Source organism: Anolis sagrei, chromosome Y (genome assembly GCF_037176765.1).
Source record: "Anolis sagrei isolate rAnoSag1 chromosome Y, rAnoSag1.mat, whole genome shotgun sequence".
Taxonomy (NCBI): Eukaryota; Metazoa; Chordata; class Lepidosauria; order Squamata; family Dactyloidae; genus Anolis; species Anolis sagrei.
In genome coordinates, this window is record NC_090035.1 from 83210763 (window position 1) to 83228271 (window position 17509).

General features: G+C 46.4%; 1 protein-coding gene across 1 annotated transcript in view; it reads right to left on the reverse strand.

Annotated features, from left to right (window-relative positions):
- Positions 1 to 250: 250 nt before the first annotated feature.
- LOC132780505 (multiple epidermal growth factor-like domains protein 8) overlaps positions 251 to 17509 on the reverse strand; it is a 103339-nt gene continuing 86080 nt past the window's right edge. Inside the window, exons 36-43 of the mRNA XM_067461231.1 lie at positions 16856 to 17070; positions 14421 to 14628; positions 13966 to 14128; positions 11547 to 11739; positions 9153 to 9323; positions 7764 to 7894; positions 5430 to 5562; positions 251 to 4390 (exon numbers count right to left, since the gene is read on the reverse strand). Of these exons, the coding sequence (XP_067317332.1) occupies positions 3161 to 4390; positions 5430 to 5562; positions 7764 to 7894; positions 9153 to 9323; positions 11547 to 11739; positions 13966 to 14128; positions 14421 to 14628; positions 16856 to 17070 (2444 nt within the window). The 3' untranslated portion in view covers positions 251 to 3160. The remainder of the gene's footprint in view (positions 4391 to 5429; positions 5563 to 7763; positions 7895 to 9152; positions 9324 to 11546; positions 11740 to 13965; positions 14129 to 14420; positions 14629 to 16855; positions 17071 to 17509) is intronic.

Here is a 17509-nt window from a genome sequence, read left to right on the forward strand (position 1 = left end):
TCTGTCTGAAGACCATCGGACAGATGGTCTTCAGTCCTGCCGGTGCAAGGATTTAAATAATAATAATAATAATTATATTGTGTGCTACAGAAGGATGTCCCTCCTGGAAAAACAAAGTTTTGGAAGTTTAATAAACTTTTCCCATGTTTTAATGATAGGACCAATTAGGAAATGGCATTTCTAACCCAGGAGCATGTTACATAATGTAATGCATTCCTTGAAAAGGCAGCCAGCATTTGACGGACAGACATGTAGGCAGCAAACTTTCTTTATTATTGTTCTGTTTTTTGGTGTGGGGGGCGATTGTCATTGTGTTGGAGACAGTGGTGGCCAGCAGACCATCACGACCCTTCAAGGAAATTAGTTTTAAATAAAGGAAAACTCAGGACAGGAAAAGAAATGGAAACAGAGAGAGAGAGGAATTGAGGCCCCCTCACGGGACCCCCAAACCCCCCAAGTTTACAATCCATCTTTTGCACACGTGTCTCAACCCTGTTGCACGAGAAGCTCCTTCCCTTTGCAGGAACCGGCCATCTTGGATCACGGCATCTCCAATGAAGACACAAAAGGCAGCTCAGAAGGCAATGGCCAGTTTGTCCAATCCGGCAGCAGGAGAGACATAGTTCCCCCTGGTGCCCAGTGTCAATATTCATGGCACGAATGTGGGCAACGTCCAAATGCATCCACGGATTGCCTCCTCTGCATTTCTAGATGACAATAGCCTCCTCCACATCTCTAGATGACACTGAATTGGTGCACAGGCAATGTGCAGGTCTTTCCACTCTGGATGCAGGAGAGACATAGTTCCACCTGGTGCCGGTGTCTCTATCCGTGGCACAAATGCATCCGCCACACTGGATTGTCACCAGTTGCCTCCTTCTCCTCCGAAACATCTCCAGATGACATCGAAACAGTGCACAGAACCATAGATGAAGTAGCAGAGACAATGTCCAGCTGTGTCCACTCTGGATGCAAAAGAGACATAGTTCCACCTGGTGCGGGTGTCTATATCCGTGGCACAAATGCATCCGCCACACTGGATTGTCACCAGTTGCCTCCTTTTCCTCCGAAACATCTCCAGATGACATCGAACCTGTGCACAGAACCACAGATGAAGTAGCAGAGACAATGTCCAGCTGCATCCACTCCAGATGCAAGAGAGACGTAGTTCCACCTGGTACCAATGTCTCTATACCCGTGGCACAAATGTGAGCACCGCCACATTGGATTGTCACCAGTTGCCACCTTCTCCTCCGAAACATCTCCAGATGGCATTGAAACAGTGCACAGAACCATAGATGAAGTAGTAGAGACAATGTCCAGCTGTGTCCACTCTGGATGCAAGAGAGACGTAGTCCCACCTGGTCCCAATGTCTCTATATTCGTGGCATGACTGTGGGCCATGTTGCATGGGAAGCTGCTTCCATTTGCAGGAGCTAGCCATCTTGCTTCATGGCGTCTCCAATCAAGACACAGAAGGCAATGCCCAGCATGTCCAATCCAGCGGTAGGAGAGACATAGTTCCCCTGGTGCTGATATTTATATTCATGGCACGAATGTAAACAGTGTCCAAATGCATCCTTTGATGGCCTCCTCTGCATCTCTAGATGATATCAAATTGGTGCATGGAACTGCAAGAAAAGAGCACAGGCAATGCCTAGGTCTTTCCAATATGGATGCAAGAGAGACATAGTTCTCCCAGGTGCCAATGTTTATCTTCTTGGCACGAATGTGGGCGGCATCCAAATGCATCCACTGATGGCCTCCTTTGTATCTCTACATGACATCAAATTGGTGCACTACGATGCAAAGAAAAGAGCACAGGCAATGCCTAGGTCTTTCCAATCTGGATGCAAGAGAGACATAGTTCTCCTCTGGTGCCAATGTTTATATCCATGGCACGAATGTAAACAGTGTCCAAATGCATCTAGATGACATCAAATTGGTGCACATAACTGCAAGAACTGGAGCACAGGCAATGCCTAGGTCTTTCCAATCTGGATGCTAGAGAGACATAGTTCCCTTGGTGCAGATATTTATCTTCATGGCACGAATGTAAACAGTGTCCAAATGCATCCTTTGATGGCTTCCTCCGCATCTCTAGATGACATCAAATTGGTGCACAGAGCTGCAAAGAAAAGAGCACAGGTAATGCCTATGTCTTCCAATCTGGTAGTAGGAGAGACATAGTTCTCCCTGGTGCCGATGTTTATATTCTTGGCACTAAAGTGGACAGCATCCAAATGCATCCACTGATGGCCTCCTCCGCATCGCTAGATGACATCAAATTGGTGCACAGAACTGCAAAGAAGTGCAACACCTAGATCTTGCAATCTGGATGCAAGAGAGACATAGTTCCCCCCTGGTGCCGATGTTTATATTCATGGCACGAATGTGAAAAGTGGATGCAAGAGAGACTTAGTTCTCCCTGGTGCCGATGTTTATATTCTTGGCACTAAAGTAGACAGCATCTAAATGCATCCACTGATATTGGTGCACAGAACTGCAAAGAAGGGCAACACCTAGATCTTTGCAATCTGGATGCAAGAGAGACATAGTTTTCCTTGGTGCCAATGTTTATATTCATAGCATGAATGTGGACAGCATCCAAATGCATCCACTGATGGCCTCCTCTGCATCTCTGGATGACATCAAATTGGTGCACAGAACTGCAAAGAAGGGCAACACCTAGGTCTTTGCAATCTGGATGCAAGAGAGACATAGTTCTGCCTGGTGCCGATGTTTATATTAGTGGCACGAATGTGAAAAGTGGATGCAAGAGAGACATAGTTCTCCCTGGTGCCAATGTCTAAATCTGTGGCACGATGGTGGGCTACCATATTGGTGCATCAACGATTGTCTCTTGTGCATTTCCTGCATCCAAATGTATCCACTGATGGCCTCTTCCGCATCGCTAGATGACATCAGACTGGTGCAAAGAACTGCAAAGAAGGGCAACACCTAGATCCTTGCAATCTGGATGCAAGAGAGACATAGTTCTCCCTGGTGCCGATGTCTAAATCTGTGGCACGATGGTGGGCTACCATATTGGTGCACAAAAAATTGCTTCTCACGCATCTCCCGCTGAGGTCACTGGAAAGTGTGAGTCCAGAGCTGCGGATGGACACCCGCCACCGTGCGCGCCACCTCCTCGTGCTCCTCATAGGGACATGCTGGTGAGGTTCTCGTGGCTGAGGAGGCCCTTGCGGGAGCTGCTTGCCCCGTGGCTGCTGCTGCAATAGTCCTGGAGGTTGTGTCGCAGGGTGACCAGTGCCGAGCCCAGGCATGCGCGGTTGGGGGCCTGCATGCCTCCGGGCAGCTGGAAGAGGACGGTGGCCACGCCAGCCATGCCGTCGTCGGTGGGCTCCAGGGTGATAGGCCCCACTCGGAAACTGGAGTAGGAGTAGCCCATCAGGTGGGAGAGGAAGGGCTCCGAGCGGCGGAAGTGGGCCACCGGGTAGGGCGCTTCGTGGAACGGCTTCAGGCGGCTGGGCAGTGGCGGGGCGGCGGCGGCCAGAGCCGGGTGCTTGTGTGTCCGAGCCGGGAGGAAGACCAGCTCGGCGTTGGGCGGTAGAAGCGCCGCGCCCGCGGTGCCCGAAGCGTCCGGCTCGAAGTAAACGGTGACTTTGGCGAAGGGGCGGCTGGCCATCTTGGTCATCTCCTGCAGGTGGCGGCGCTGCTCGTGGCGCAGGTCCAGGAACTGCTTGACCTTCCAGAGCAGGACGCAGACGGAGAGGAAGAGGAAGAAGCAGGAGAAGAAGACGGAGAAGAAGACGAAGAGGTCGATGTGGGCCTGGTCCTGGCGGAAGAAGAGCAGCCCCTGCGACTCCGTGGCGTTGCCCCCGGGCCCGCCCACGCCCACCAGCACCACGTAGAAGCGGCTGGACTTCAGGGCGTGGATCTCGTGCGGGTAGGTGATGACCACGCGGTCCCGCACGCCCCGCACCGCCAGCACCGCCTGCTGCTCCCGCACCGTGATGTACGTGATCAGGCCGTGCGTCCACGCCTCGCGCACCGGTGGCAATGGTTGGCTCCCGTTCAGTGACGATGACCGGCCAGCCGCCTCCTCCGCCGGGGAGACCACACGCACAGAGTGAATGCCCGTGGCTCGGTCCACGTCCACCACGAAGGTCTCGTAGGAGGTGGAGATGTAGACGTCCACGCCGCCAAAGGTGACGTCGATGGTGATGCGGATGTCCACGTTGGTGAACTTGGGCTGGACGCCAAAGAAGACCGTGCGGCCCAAGGGCAGGTTCTTGATGTTGGGCTCGTGGAAGCAGTTCAGCTGCGAAGTGGGGTCAAAGCAGCTCTCCTGGTCCACGATGATCAGCCGGTAGCACTGGTGGCCGCCCACCGGGTTCCCGTGGAAGAACTCACGGCACTTGGCACACTGCGGGAGGCAGGGAGAAGCTATACGTTAGTGCAAGGGAATTCAGTGGAATGCCCACTAGGGTTCGTCAATGCTACTCAAGTCTGCCAAATGCCCACTCAAGTCTACCAATGCTACTCAAGTCTACCAAATGCCCACTCAGGTTTATCTAATGACACTCAAGTGTACCTAACGGCACTCAAGACTATCAAATGCCCACTCAAGTCTACCAATGCTACTCAAGTCTACCAAATGCCCACTCAGGTTTATCTAATGTCAGCGAAGTCTATCAAATGCCCACTCTGGTTTATCTAATGTAACTCCAGTCTATCAAATGCCCACTCAGGTTTATCTAATGGCACTCAAGTCTATCAAATGCCCACTCAGGTTTATCTAATGGCACTCAAGTCTATCAAATGCCCACTCAGGTTTATCTAATGGCACTCAAGTCTACGAAATGCCCACTCAGTTTATCTAATGGCACTCTAGTCTATCAAATGCCCACTCAGGTTTATCTAATGACACTCAAGCCTACCTAATGGAACTGAAGTCTATTAAATGCCCACTCAAGTCTGTCTAATGGCACTCGAGTCTATTACATGTCCAGTTGTCTATCAAATGCCCACTCAAGTCTACCTAATGCTATCTAATAGCACTCAAGTCTACCAAAATGCCCACTCAGGGTTCTCTAATGGCACTTGATTCTATCTAAAGGGACTCAATTCTATCAAATGCCCACTTATGTCTATCTAATGGCACTCGAGTTTACCTAATGACACTCACATCTACTTAATGCTCACTCAAGTCAACTTAATGCCACACAAGCCTATGTAACAGAACTCAAGTCTATCAAATGCCACTCAATCGAATGCCACACTTGAGTTTATCCAAAGCCTACTTGAGTTGACTGAATGCCAGTCAGATTTATCTAATGCTCACTCAACTTTAGTGAATGAAACTCAAGTCTATTGAGTACCCACTCCAGTTCATCCAATGCCTAGTTGAGCACCAGGTGCCCACTCAGGATTATCTCATGCCCACTGGACGATCTAATGCCCACCTGCTGCTTGTAGCAGTCCTTCTTGTCCGCCTGGGCGCTGTTCTGGCATCCTCCAGTCTCCGTGTTGTTCTGGCAGGGGCAGCCCGTCCCGTCCAGCTCGTTGCAGGAGTCTGCGTGGCCGTTGCATTGGCACCTGTCCAACAACAACAACAACATTGGTTAAGCAACCGAACTGCTTAACCAACCGACTGATAGCAGATTCAAGGCTGAAAAGAAATCCGTTCCTGGCCGCTTGGGATATAGAATAAATTAGGGGATATAAGTGGCAAGTACAGAATCTGTAGCCAGACGAAGCAATGTTGGAATTGAGTCAAGATGTCGTCTCAGGTGCCTTGGATAGATTCTTGTGCCTTGTTTGATTCATGCTCAAGCTTTGCCTTGGAAGTTCCAGTATTTGTTGTCATGAACTCTGATGGACTATTTCCAGGATTTGTTGTTCCTATCTTTCTTTTCTACCTACTTGGATTTACCTATTTTTGTGGATTGCTTTTTTTACTGCTACTGCTTTTGATTATCTTCAATAAACTGCTTGCATTTTACTCCGCTGTGTGGTGTTTAAAGTCAGAGGGCTTCCTGGCCTGAGTGCAACACGTACCCAAAGGGTGCTTCTCCCTAATGGTTCCTCTTCTTCACCTTGGAAAGAAGCGACTAATGGAGTGCCATCAAGACGGTTCAGTCCTGGGCCCAGTCCTGTTCAACATCTTCATTAATGACTTGGATGAATGTTTAGAGTAGTGTTCCTCACCCTTCCAAATGCTTTATTTAGGCTTAAATCTTTGAACAAACGAATTAAATGCTTTATAATAGAAGGCAGGATCATCACGTTTGCAGACGACACCAAATGGGGAGGGAGAGCCAAGACTCCAGAGGACAGGAGCAGGACTCAAAGGGATCTCCACAGATTAGAGAGATGATTGGCCAAAACTAACACAATGAAGTTCAACAGGGACAAATGCAAGATACTCCACTTTGGCAGGAAAAACAAAATGCAAAGAGACAGAATGGGGGACGATGAGGCCTGGCCTGAGAGCAGTACGTGTGAAAAAGATCTTGGAGTCCTCGTGGACAGGAAGTTAAACATGAGCCAGGAATGTGATGTGGCGGCAAAAAAAGCCAATGGGATTTTGGCCTGCATCAATAGGAGCATAGTGTCTAGATCTAAGGAAGTCATGCTCCCCATGCTCTATTCTGCTTTCGTTAGACCACACCTGGAATATTGTGTCCAATTCTGGGCACCACAAGTCAAGAGAGATATTGACAAGCTGGAATGTGTCCAGAGGAGGGCAACTAAAATGATCAAGGGTCTGGAGAACAAGCCCTATGAGGAGCTGCTTAAGGAGCTGGGCATTTTTAGCCTGAAGAAGAGAAGGCTGAGAGGAGACATGATAGCCGTGTATAAATATGTGAGAGGAAGCCACAGGGAGGAGGGAGCAAGCTTGTTTTCTGCTTCCATGTAGATTAGGACACAATGGAACAATGGCTTCAAACTACAAGAGAGGAGATTCCATCTGAACACGAGGAAGAACTTCCTGACTGTGACAGCCGTTCAGCAGTGGAACTCTCTGCCCCGGAGTGTGGTGGAGGCTCCTTCTTTGGAGGCTTTGAAACAGAGGCTGGATGGCCATCTGTCAGGGGTGATTTGAATGCAACATTCCTGCTTCTTGGCAGAATGGGGTTGGACTGGATGATGGCCCAGTAGGTCTCTTCCAACTCTCTGATTCTAGGATTCTATGATGATGGTCTGTTCCCTGGACCTGAATTGCTACCAGAGAATTCCCAAGGCTTTGAGAAAAGCTTGGCACCTGGGCCAGCTGCAGAAATTAATGTGCCAGTAGATAGGAGAAGTGCTTTCAGTCAGCACAGAAAAACAAACCAGGCTCTCAGGCGCTCTGCCAGATTGCAGGAGAGACTGATAGCAGATTCAAGGCTGAGACAAAATCCGTTCCTGGCCGCTTGGGATATAGCATAGATTAGGGGATATAAGTGCCAAGTACAGAATCTGTAGCCAGACGAAGCAACGTTGGAATTGAGTCAAGATGTCGTCTCAGGTGCCTTGGATAGATTCTTGTGCCTTGCTCATGCTCAAGTTTTGCCTTGGAAGTTCCAGTATTTGTTGTCATGAACTCTGACGGACTATTTCCAGGATTTGTTGTTCCTATCTTTCTTTTCTACCTACTTGGATTTACCTATTTTTGTGGATTGCTTTTTTAACCCATGGATAAAAATCCCATTCCCATTCCCTTCAGGTCCAAAAGGCAGCCTTGCTTTTCAGTGTGTTTCATTCATCTGCAGTTCCCGGGCGCATATATATATATATAGTCTTGATGTGCTTACTTGGTGCACTTCCCCTCCAACAGGAAGAAGCCGTGGAGGCAGCTCTCGCACTTCTCCCCAAAGCTGTTATTCTGGCAGTTCACGCACACCGCCGTGTCCTCCGCCGGACCTTCGGACACCCATTTGGGGATCTGCAGAGGAAAAAAGGGGAAAACATGTGGGACCCTTGCATGCTCCGCCATGCGCCCATTTCTGGGTGTGGTTTCTGGGCCGTACAGCCAACGTGTTCTAGCAGCATTTGCTCCTGACATTTTGCCTGCATCTATGGCGATAGGCATCTTCAGAGGAACTTGGCCACAGTGGTCCATGCTCTGGTTACATCCCATATAGCAGTGGTTCTTAACCTTCCCAATGCCGTGACCCCTGAATACAGCCCCCCATGTTGTGGTGACCCCCAACCATAACATTGTTTTTGTTGCTACTTCATAACAGTCATTTTACTACTGTTATAAATCATAATGTAAATATCTGATATGCAGGATGCATTTTCATTCATACCCAAATGTGAATGCTAGTGGGGTTTGGTGGGCATTGACCTTGAGTTTGGGAGTTGTAGTTCACCTACACCCAGAGAGCACTGTGGGCTCAAACAATGACGGATCTGGACCAAACTTGGAGCGAATGCTCAATATGCCCAAATGTGAACACAGATGGAGTTTAAGGGAAATAGACCTTGACATTTGGGATTTGTAGTTACTGGGATTCATAGTTCTCCCCAAACCCTGGCAGGGGACAGCTATCAATAAAAAAGGATTGCTTTCCTACGCGATGTGTGGTGTTTTGAAGTAAGAGGGTTATTCCTGTTCTGGACTCGGTTTAGACTCGAGTCAATATGTTTTCCCAGTTTTTTTGTGGTAAAATTAGGTGGCTCGGCTTATATTTGGGTCGGCTTATACTTGAGTATATACGGTAACTCGGTTGTCTCTCTTGGATCACATATCTCCTCTTCTTAGCCCTTCAGTGGACTGTGCTGTGCACATTTGCCTTCTTCTCTCCAGATGCCACTCACAAAAGCATTGCAATGCAACTTCGTGGCGGTAAACAATTCAAAAGGAATGAAGTTCGGGCTACTTCTATGCAGATGCCCTCCCTAATTGACTGTGTAACCTTCACGGTTGGTTACTCACATGCTAATAATGGGTGGATCAGCACTTGCAAATCAAGGTTGCTAATTGCAACACCCACACTTGCTTCAGCAGACAAGGGTTGTTTCCTCCCACCCGGGATAGAATGCACTCCACTTGCTTTACTACTATCAGATCCTCTGCAGATGCCGGTAGCCATAGATGCAGGCGAAACGTCAGGAGCAAATGCTGCTAGAACACAATGACCACACAACAGGTTGCACAGAAAGACATCTTTTGATGGAAGATGCAACAATGCACGTACCAATGCCGGGTCCAGCGGGAAGCGGACCGGGTCGCGTCTGGCGCGCTCGTACTCCTCGCGGGTGATGCACAGGTTGCTGTTTCCGCGGCAAAAGGCGTGGCAGGGCCGGCAGGTGCCTCCACTCAGTGCCGAGCCCACAAAGAGCGGCTGGCATTTCTCGCAGTGCTGGCCCTGGAAGACGAGCAGGAGGAAGAGGGAAGGGTCACTGCACGTGGGGAACATTGCCCTGGATGAGGCTTACCCATGTGTTGGAATGCCCCAAAACAGGCATCGGCCAACTCTGGCCCTCCAGGTGTTTTGGACTTCAACTCCCACAATTCCTAACAGCCGAGTTGCAGTCCAAAACACCTGGATGGAAGAAATGCACCCTGAATACATTTCTCCCTCGCTGCTTGCCTTCTTCTTTCCTTTCTTTCTTTCTCTTTCGCTTTCCTTCCTATGTTTCTTTCTTCCTTCCTTCCTTATGTTCCTTCCTTCCTTCCTATGTTTGTTTGTTCTTTCCTTCTTCCCTTCCCTTCCTTCTTTCGCTTCTTCCTTCCTTCCTGTTTCTTCCTTCCTTCCTTCCTTCCTGCCTATGTTTCTTCCTTCCTTCCTTCCTTCCTTCCTTCCTTCCTTCCTACCTACCTTCCTTCCTATGTTCCTTCCTTCCTTCCAATGTTTCCTTCTTTTCTTCCTTCCTGTTTGTTTCTTCCTTCCTTCTTCTCTTCCTTCCTTCTTTCCTTCCTTCCTATGTTTCTTCCTTCCTTCCTTGCTTCCTTCCTTCCTTCTTTCAGTCCTTCCTTCCTTCCTATGTTTGTTTGTTCCTTCCTTCTTCCCTTCCTTCTTTCGTTTCTTCCTTCCTTCCTTCCTTCCTTTGTTTCTTCCTTCCTTCCCTCCTTCCTATGTTTATTTGTTGCTTCCTTCCTTCTTCCCTTCCCCTCCTTTGTTTCTTCCTTCCTTCCTATGTTTCTTCCTTCCTTCCTATGTTTCTTCCTTCCTTCCTTCCTTCGTTTCTTCCTTCGTTTCTTCCTATTGTTTGTTTGTAATTTCCTTCTTCCGTTTCCCCCTTTGTTTCTTCCTTCCTTCCTATGTTCCTCCTTCCTTCCTTCCTTCCTTCCTTCCTTCCTATGTTTGTTTGTTCCTTCCTCCTTCCCTTCCTCCTTCCCTCCCTTCCTTCCTTCCTTCCTTCCTTCCTTCCTTCCTTCCTATGTTTGTTTGTTCCTTCCTTCTTCCCTTCCTTTCCTTCTTTCATTTCTTCCTTCCTTCCTATGTTTCTTCCTTCCTTCCTGTTTGTTTGTTCCTTCCTTCTTCCCTTCCCTTCCTTCTTTCATTTCTTCCTTCCTTCCTATGTTTCTTCCTTCCTTCCTTCCTTCCTTCCTTCCTTCCTTCCTTCCTTCCTTTCTTCTTGTTTCTTCCTTCCTTCCTATGTTTGTTTGTTCCTTCCTTCTTCCCTTCCTTCTTTCATTTCTTCCTTCCTTCCTATGTTTCTTCCTTCCTTGCTTGCTTGCTTGCTTCCTTCCTGTTTGTTTGTTCCTTCCTTCTTCCCTTCTTCCACTTCTTCCTTCCTTCCTTCGTTACTTCCTTCCTTCCTATGTTTCTTCCTTCCTTCCTTTGTTCCTTCATTCCTATGTTTCTTCCTTCCTTCCTTCCTTCCTTCCTTCCTTCCTTCGTTACTTCCTTCCTTCCTATGTTTGTTTGTTTGTTCCTTCCTTCTTTCCTTTCCTTCCCTCCTTCCTTCCTTCCTATGTTTGTTTGTTCCTTCCGTCTTCCCTTCCCTTCCTTCTTTCGTTTCTTCCTTCCTTCCTATGTTTGTTCCTTCCTTCCTTCCCTTCCTTCCTATGTTTGTTCCTTCCTTCTTCCCTTCCTTCTTTCGTTTCTTCCTTCCTTCCTATGTTTCTTCCTTCCTTCCCTTCCTTCCTATGTTTGTTTGTTCCTTCCTTCTTCCCTTCCCCTCCTGTTTGTTCCTTCCTTCCTATGTTTCTTCCTTCCTTCCTTTCCCTCCTACGTTTGTTTGTTTCTTCCTTCTTCCCTTCCTTCTTCCCTTCCTTCCTCTCTGTGTTTGTTCCTTCCTTCCTTCCTTCCTTCCTTCCTTCCTTCCTTCCTTCCTTCCTTCCTTCTTCCCTTCCTTCCTTCCTTCATTTCTTCCTTCTTTTCTTCCTATGTTTCTTTCTACCTTCCTATGTTTGTTTCTTCCTTCCATCCTTCCTTCCCTTTCTCCTTTCTTCCGTCTCATTTTCTTTCATTCCTCTTTTTATCTCTCTCTTTCATTCCTTCCTTCCTTCCCCTTTCCATCTATTGATCGATCAATCGATCAATATAGGGAGAGAGAGAGAATGACATTGCAACACCCCATACAAGAACGTGGGAATTTCCCCAAGTGCATGGAAACGCGTGAAAATACCCCGGCCCCCTCACCATGGTGTTGTTGTAGCACTGGAGGCACTGGTCCTGGGCCTCCACTCCCAGGCAGTTGCTGTGCTTGTTGCAGTGGCACTCCACGGAGCAGTTGCGCCCCACGTAGCCAAAGTGGCAGTGGCAGGCATTGGGCTCCGCGCACGTCCCGTTCACACAGCCCTGCTCACACACCGGTCTGCACAGGCCCGTCACGCTGAAATAGACCAGGAAGAGGTCACAGTCAGGTCACCACTGGGTTCCCTCTCAAAAAAGAATAAGTGGGAATGTATATTTGTTGGTTTGTACTACAAATGCTCCACTGTAGCTTGATGGATTTGGACCAACTTGTGTACATGTATTCATTATAGTCCAACTTAAAATATTTTCTGGGTTTCAAACAAAAAGTCCATTCCGTTTGCTGCTACGACCCCAAAAACTAATAAATGGGAACATGCGTTTGTTGGTTTGTACGACAAAGGTTCCTCCGTGCATTTGATGAATTTGGACCAACATGTTTACATACAATCATTATAGTCTAACTTAAAATCATTGCTGGGTTTCAAATGAAAATACCATCCCGTTTGCTGCTATGGCCCCAAAAATAAATAAATGGGAATGCGCATTTGTTGGTTTGTACCACAAAGTGTCCTCCATAACTCTGATGGATCTGGACCAACCTAGGTACATATATTCACTATAGTCCAACTTAAAATCATTGCTGGGTTTCAAGCAATTATTTCATCCTATTTGGGATTAAGACCCCAAAATAAATAAATGAGAAATGCGCATTTGTTGGTTTGTACCACAAAGCGTCCTCCATAACTTAAATGGATCTGGACCAACCTAGATACATATATTCACTATAATCCAACTTAAAATCATTGCTGAGTTTCAAATGAAAATATCATCCCGTTTGCTGCTACGGCCCCAAAAATGAATAAATGGGAATGCGCATTTGTTGGTTTGTGCCACAAAGTGTCCTCCATGGCTTTGATGGATCTGGACCAATCTGGGTACATATATTCACTATAGTCCAACTTAAAATTAGTTCTGGGTTTCAAATGAAAACATAATCCCATTTGCTAATACGGCCCCAAAAATGAATAAATGGGAATGCGCATTTGTTGGTTTGTTCCACAAAGCGCCCTCCACAACTTAAATGGATCTGGACCAACCTAGGTACATATATTCACTATAGTCCAACTTAAAATTAGTTCTGGGTTTCACATGAAAACATAATCCCATTTGCTAATACGGCCCCAAAAATGAATAAATGGGAAAGCGCATTTGTTGGTTTGTACCACAAAGTGTCCTCCATAACTTTGATGGATCTGGATCAACCTAGGTACATACATTCACTATAGTCCAACTTAAAATCATTGCTGGGTTTCAAGAAATAATTTCATCCCATTTGGGATTAAGACCCCAAAAATAAATATATGGGAATGCGTATTTGTTGGTTTGTACTACACAAGCTCCAACATGGGTTTGATGGATCTGGATCGACCTGGGTACATGTATTCATTTTAGACCAACTTAAAATCATAGCTGGGTTTCAAACAAAAATATCATCCCGTTTGCTGCTGTGTCCCCAAAAACAAATAGATGGGAATGCGCATTTGTTGGTTTGTACCACAAAGGCTCCTCTGTGGCTTTGCTGGATCTGGACCAACCTGGGTACATAGAATCATTAAAGTCCAACTTAAAATCATGGCTGGGTTTCAAAGAAATATTCGATTCTATTTGGTGCTACAGCCCCAAAAAAGAAATATAAGGGAATACGCATTTGTTGGTTTGTACCACAAAGGCTCCTCTGTGGCTTTGCTGGATCTGGACCAACCTGGGTACATATAATCATTATAGTCCAACTTAAAATCATGGCTGGGTTTCAAACAAATATTCGATTCTATTTGGTGCTACAGCCCCAAAAAAGAAATATAAGGGAATACGCATTTGTTGGTTTGTACCACAAAGGCTCCTCTGTGGCTTTGCTGGATCTGGACCAACCTGGGTACATATAATCATTATAGTCCAACTTAAAATCATGGCTGGGTTTCAAACAAATATTCAATTCTATTTGGTGCTACAGCCCCAAAAAAGAATTACAAGGGAATGCGCATTTGTTGGTTTGTACCACAAAGGCTCCTCTGTGGCTTTGCTGGATCTGGACCAACCTGGGTACATATAACCATTATAATCCAACTTAAAATCATGGCTGGGTTTCAAACAAATATTCAATTCTATTTGGTGCTACAGTCCCAAAAAAGAAATACAAGGGAATGCGCATTTGTTGGTTTGTACCACAATGGCTCCTCTGTGGCTTTGCTGGATCTGGACCAACCTGGGTACATAAAAGCATTATAGTCCAACTTAAAATCATGGCTGGGTTTCAAACAAATATTCATGTCCACATTTGGCTTTGGCGCCTCTCCGCACTCACTTGTCCAGCGTGTATCCGTTCTTGCAGGTGCACTGATAGCCCTGCGGCAGGTCACTGCAGTTCTGCGTCTCGTTGCAGTCGTGGTGGCCGTTCAAGCACTCGTTCTCCGGAGCGCAGGACATGAATGCCCAGTCCGCCTTTGGCCCGCAGGACTCCGCCAGCCCTGCGAGGGAGGACAGCGCTCTGAGCAACACAAAGCCCTTCCTTACATTTTAGTGGGCTCTCTTCCTGTAATTTGAACCAATGGCACTTTAACAACACAACTGTTCAATGCTAAGGCTTCCTGCCAGAATGGAACTGTACAGGAGAGTCTACTGAACAAGCCAGTTCCTTCCACATACCAGTACTGCTATCGGTTGAGGAGTTACGCAGGTGGAGGCATTACTTTTCATTCAACCCTCATACACATACAGGCCGAAACAAAATGGGAGGTCCGGCTTGCACCCGTCACCCACCTTGCCTTGGTCCACTGCGCCCGCCTTCCATGCAGCGACCCTTGCCGTTCTCCCCCCGAAGGCCGCACCACCCACACCGCGGCTGCTGGATGCAAAGGGCGCACTGCTGGAACCGCGCACAGGACGGGGCACAGCTCTCGGAGCCGCTCAGGACCCGGCCGCACATCCCGGCCGCGCAGCGCATGGGCAGGTACGTGGGGCTCATGCACTGCAAAGAGGCAGAAAAGGAGGATCAGGTTGCACTTCACAGGTGCACACAACATCTCAACTACGCATCAGAAATAAAATTATGCATGGTGTATTTGCACTGTGCACAACACAAATCTGAATTATGCACCAGAAATAAAATTATGCATGGTGGATTTGCACTGTGCACAACACAAATCTGAATTATGCACCAGAAATAAAATTATGCATGGTGTATTTGCACTGCGCACAACACAAATCTGAATTATGCACCAGAAATAAAATTATGCATGGTGTATTTGCACTGCGCACAACACAAATCTGAATTATGCACCAGAAATAAAATTATGCATGGTGTATTTGCACTGCGCACAACACAAATCTGAATTATGCACCAGAAATAAAATTATGCATGGTGTATTTGCACTGCGCACAACACAAATCTGAATTATGCACCAGAAATAAAATTATGCATGGTGTATTTGCACTGCGCACAACACAAATCTGAATTATGCACCAGAAATAAAATTATGCATGGTGTATTTGCACTGCGCACAACACAAATCTGAATTATGCACCAGAAATAAAATTATCTGTGGTATATCTGCAGTGCCCACAACACAAATGCACCCATCAAACTGAATTATGCACTGAAAATAAAATTATGCATGGTATATTTGCACTGCCCAAAACACAGATCTCAACTATGCACAGGAAATGCAATTATGCATGGGTATTTTTGCAATGCAAACAACACAAATCTGAATTATGTACTGAAAATAAAATTATCCATGGTATGTGTGTGCTGCCCAAAACACAAATGCACCCACCAGTTTGAATTATGGGTGGTATGTTTGCATTACACACAATACAAATCGGAATTATGCACAGAAAATAAAATTATGCATGGTGTATTTGCACTGCACATAACACAAATCTGAATTATGCACTGGAAATACAATTATGCATGGTGGATTTGCATTGCACTCAGGACACATCTGAATTATGCACCAGAAATATAATTATGCATGGTGTATTTGCAAAGCCCACAACACAAATCAGAATTATGCACTGGAAAGACAATTATGCATGGTGTATTTGTATTGCACACAACACAAATCAGAATTATGCACTGGAAATACAATTATGCATGGTGTATTTGTATTGCACACAACACAAATCTGAATTATGCACCGGAAATACAATTATGCATGGTGTATTTGCAAAGCCCACAACACAAATTTAAATTATGCACCGGAAATACAATTATGCATGGTGTATTTGCATTGCGCACAACACAAATCTGAATTATGCACCGGAAATACAATTATGCATGGTGGATTTGCATTGCACTCAGGACACATCTGAATTATGCACCAGAAATATAATTATGCATGGTGTATTTGCAAAGCCCACAACACAAATCAGAATTATGCACTGGAAATACAATTATGCATGGTGTATTTGTATTGCACACAACACAAATCAGAATTATGCACCAGAAATACAATTATGCATGGTGTATCTGCACTGCGCATAACACAAATCTGAATTATGCACCAGAAATAAAATTATGCATGGTGTATTCGCATTGCGCACAACACAAATCTGAATTATGCACTGGAAATACAATTATGCATGGTGTATTTGCATTGCACACAACACAAATGTGAAGTATGTACCGGAAATACAATTATGCATCGTGTATTTGCATTGCGCAAGGGACACATCCGAATTATGCACCAGAAATAAAATTATGCATAGTGTATTTGCACTGCCCACAACACAAATCTAAATTGTGTACTGGTAATAAAATAATGCATGGTGTATTTGCATTGTGCACAACACAAATCTGAATTATGCGCTGGATATACAATTATGCATGGTGTATTTGCGTTGCGCACAACACATATCTGAATTATGCACCAGAAATCCTATTATGCATGGTGTATTTGCATTGCACGCAACACAAATCTGAATTATGCACCTGAAATGCAATTATGCATGGTGGATTCGCATTGCGCACAACACAAATCTGAACTATGCACTCAATATACAATTATGCATGGTTTATTTGTGTTGCTCACAACACAAATCTGAATTATGCACCAGAAATACTATTATGCATGGTGCATTTGCATTGCACGCAACACGAATCTGAATTATGCACCGGAAATATAATTATGCATGGTGCATTTGCATTGCAATCAGGACACATCTGAATCTTGCATCTTGCATCAGAGCCTTACCTGCTGCAAGGAGACGCTCCAGACACACTGCTGCCACCCGCCGTCGGCCCCCTTGGAGCTGAGGCATTCTGCGCATGTGCTGTGGTTGTGGCAGGGCGTGGGGCAGGCCAAGGGCGGGGAGGATTCCACCGGCATCGGGGAGACGTTCAGGAGCGAGTGGCTGAAGCAGGTCCAGTCGTAGGTGGGCTGCACGCTCAGGATGCGCCGCGTCTCCCCTGTCAATCAGAGAATCCCAGGACCCTAGAGCTGGAGGGCACCCCAAAGGCCATCCTGTCCAACCCCTTCTGCCAGGCAGGAAGTACACCACCTGATCGCTCCTGGCAGATGGCCATCTAGCCTCTGACTACTCTCTCTGAACCACACTTGAAAGCAGGTGAAAATGCACCATCTCGCCTCCCACTATCTGATTCATTGATTGATTGATTGGTCCACCTAGAGCTTCATCCATTGTCCCAAGAACCTTCCCAACCTCCAGAGCCACCTATTCAATGCAATTTGATTGACTGATTGATCAATTTATTAGTCCATTGTCTCCGAAACCTTCCCATCCTTCTGGGCCACCTACTCATTGTTATTAGATTGAATGATTGATTGATTAGTTAATTTTTCCAAAAAACATCCCAATGTCCTGGGCCACCTTTGAATTTGAATGAC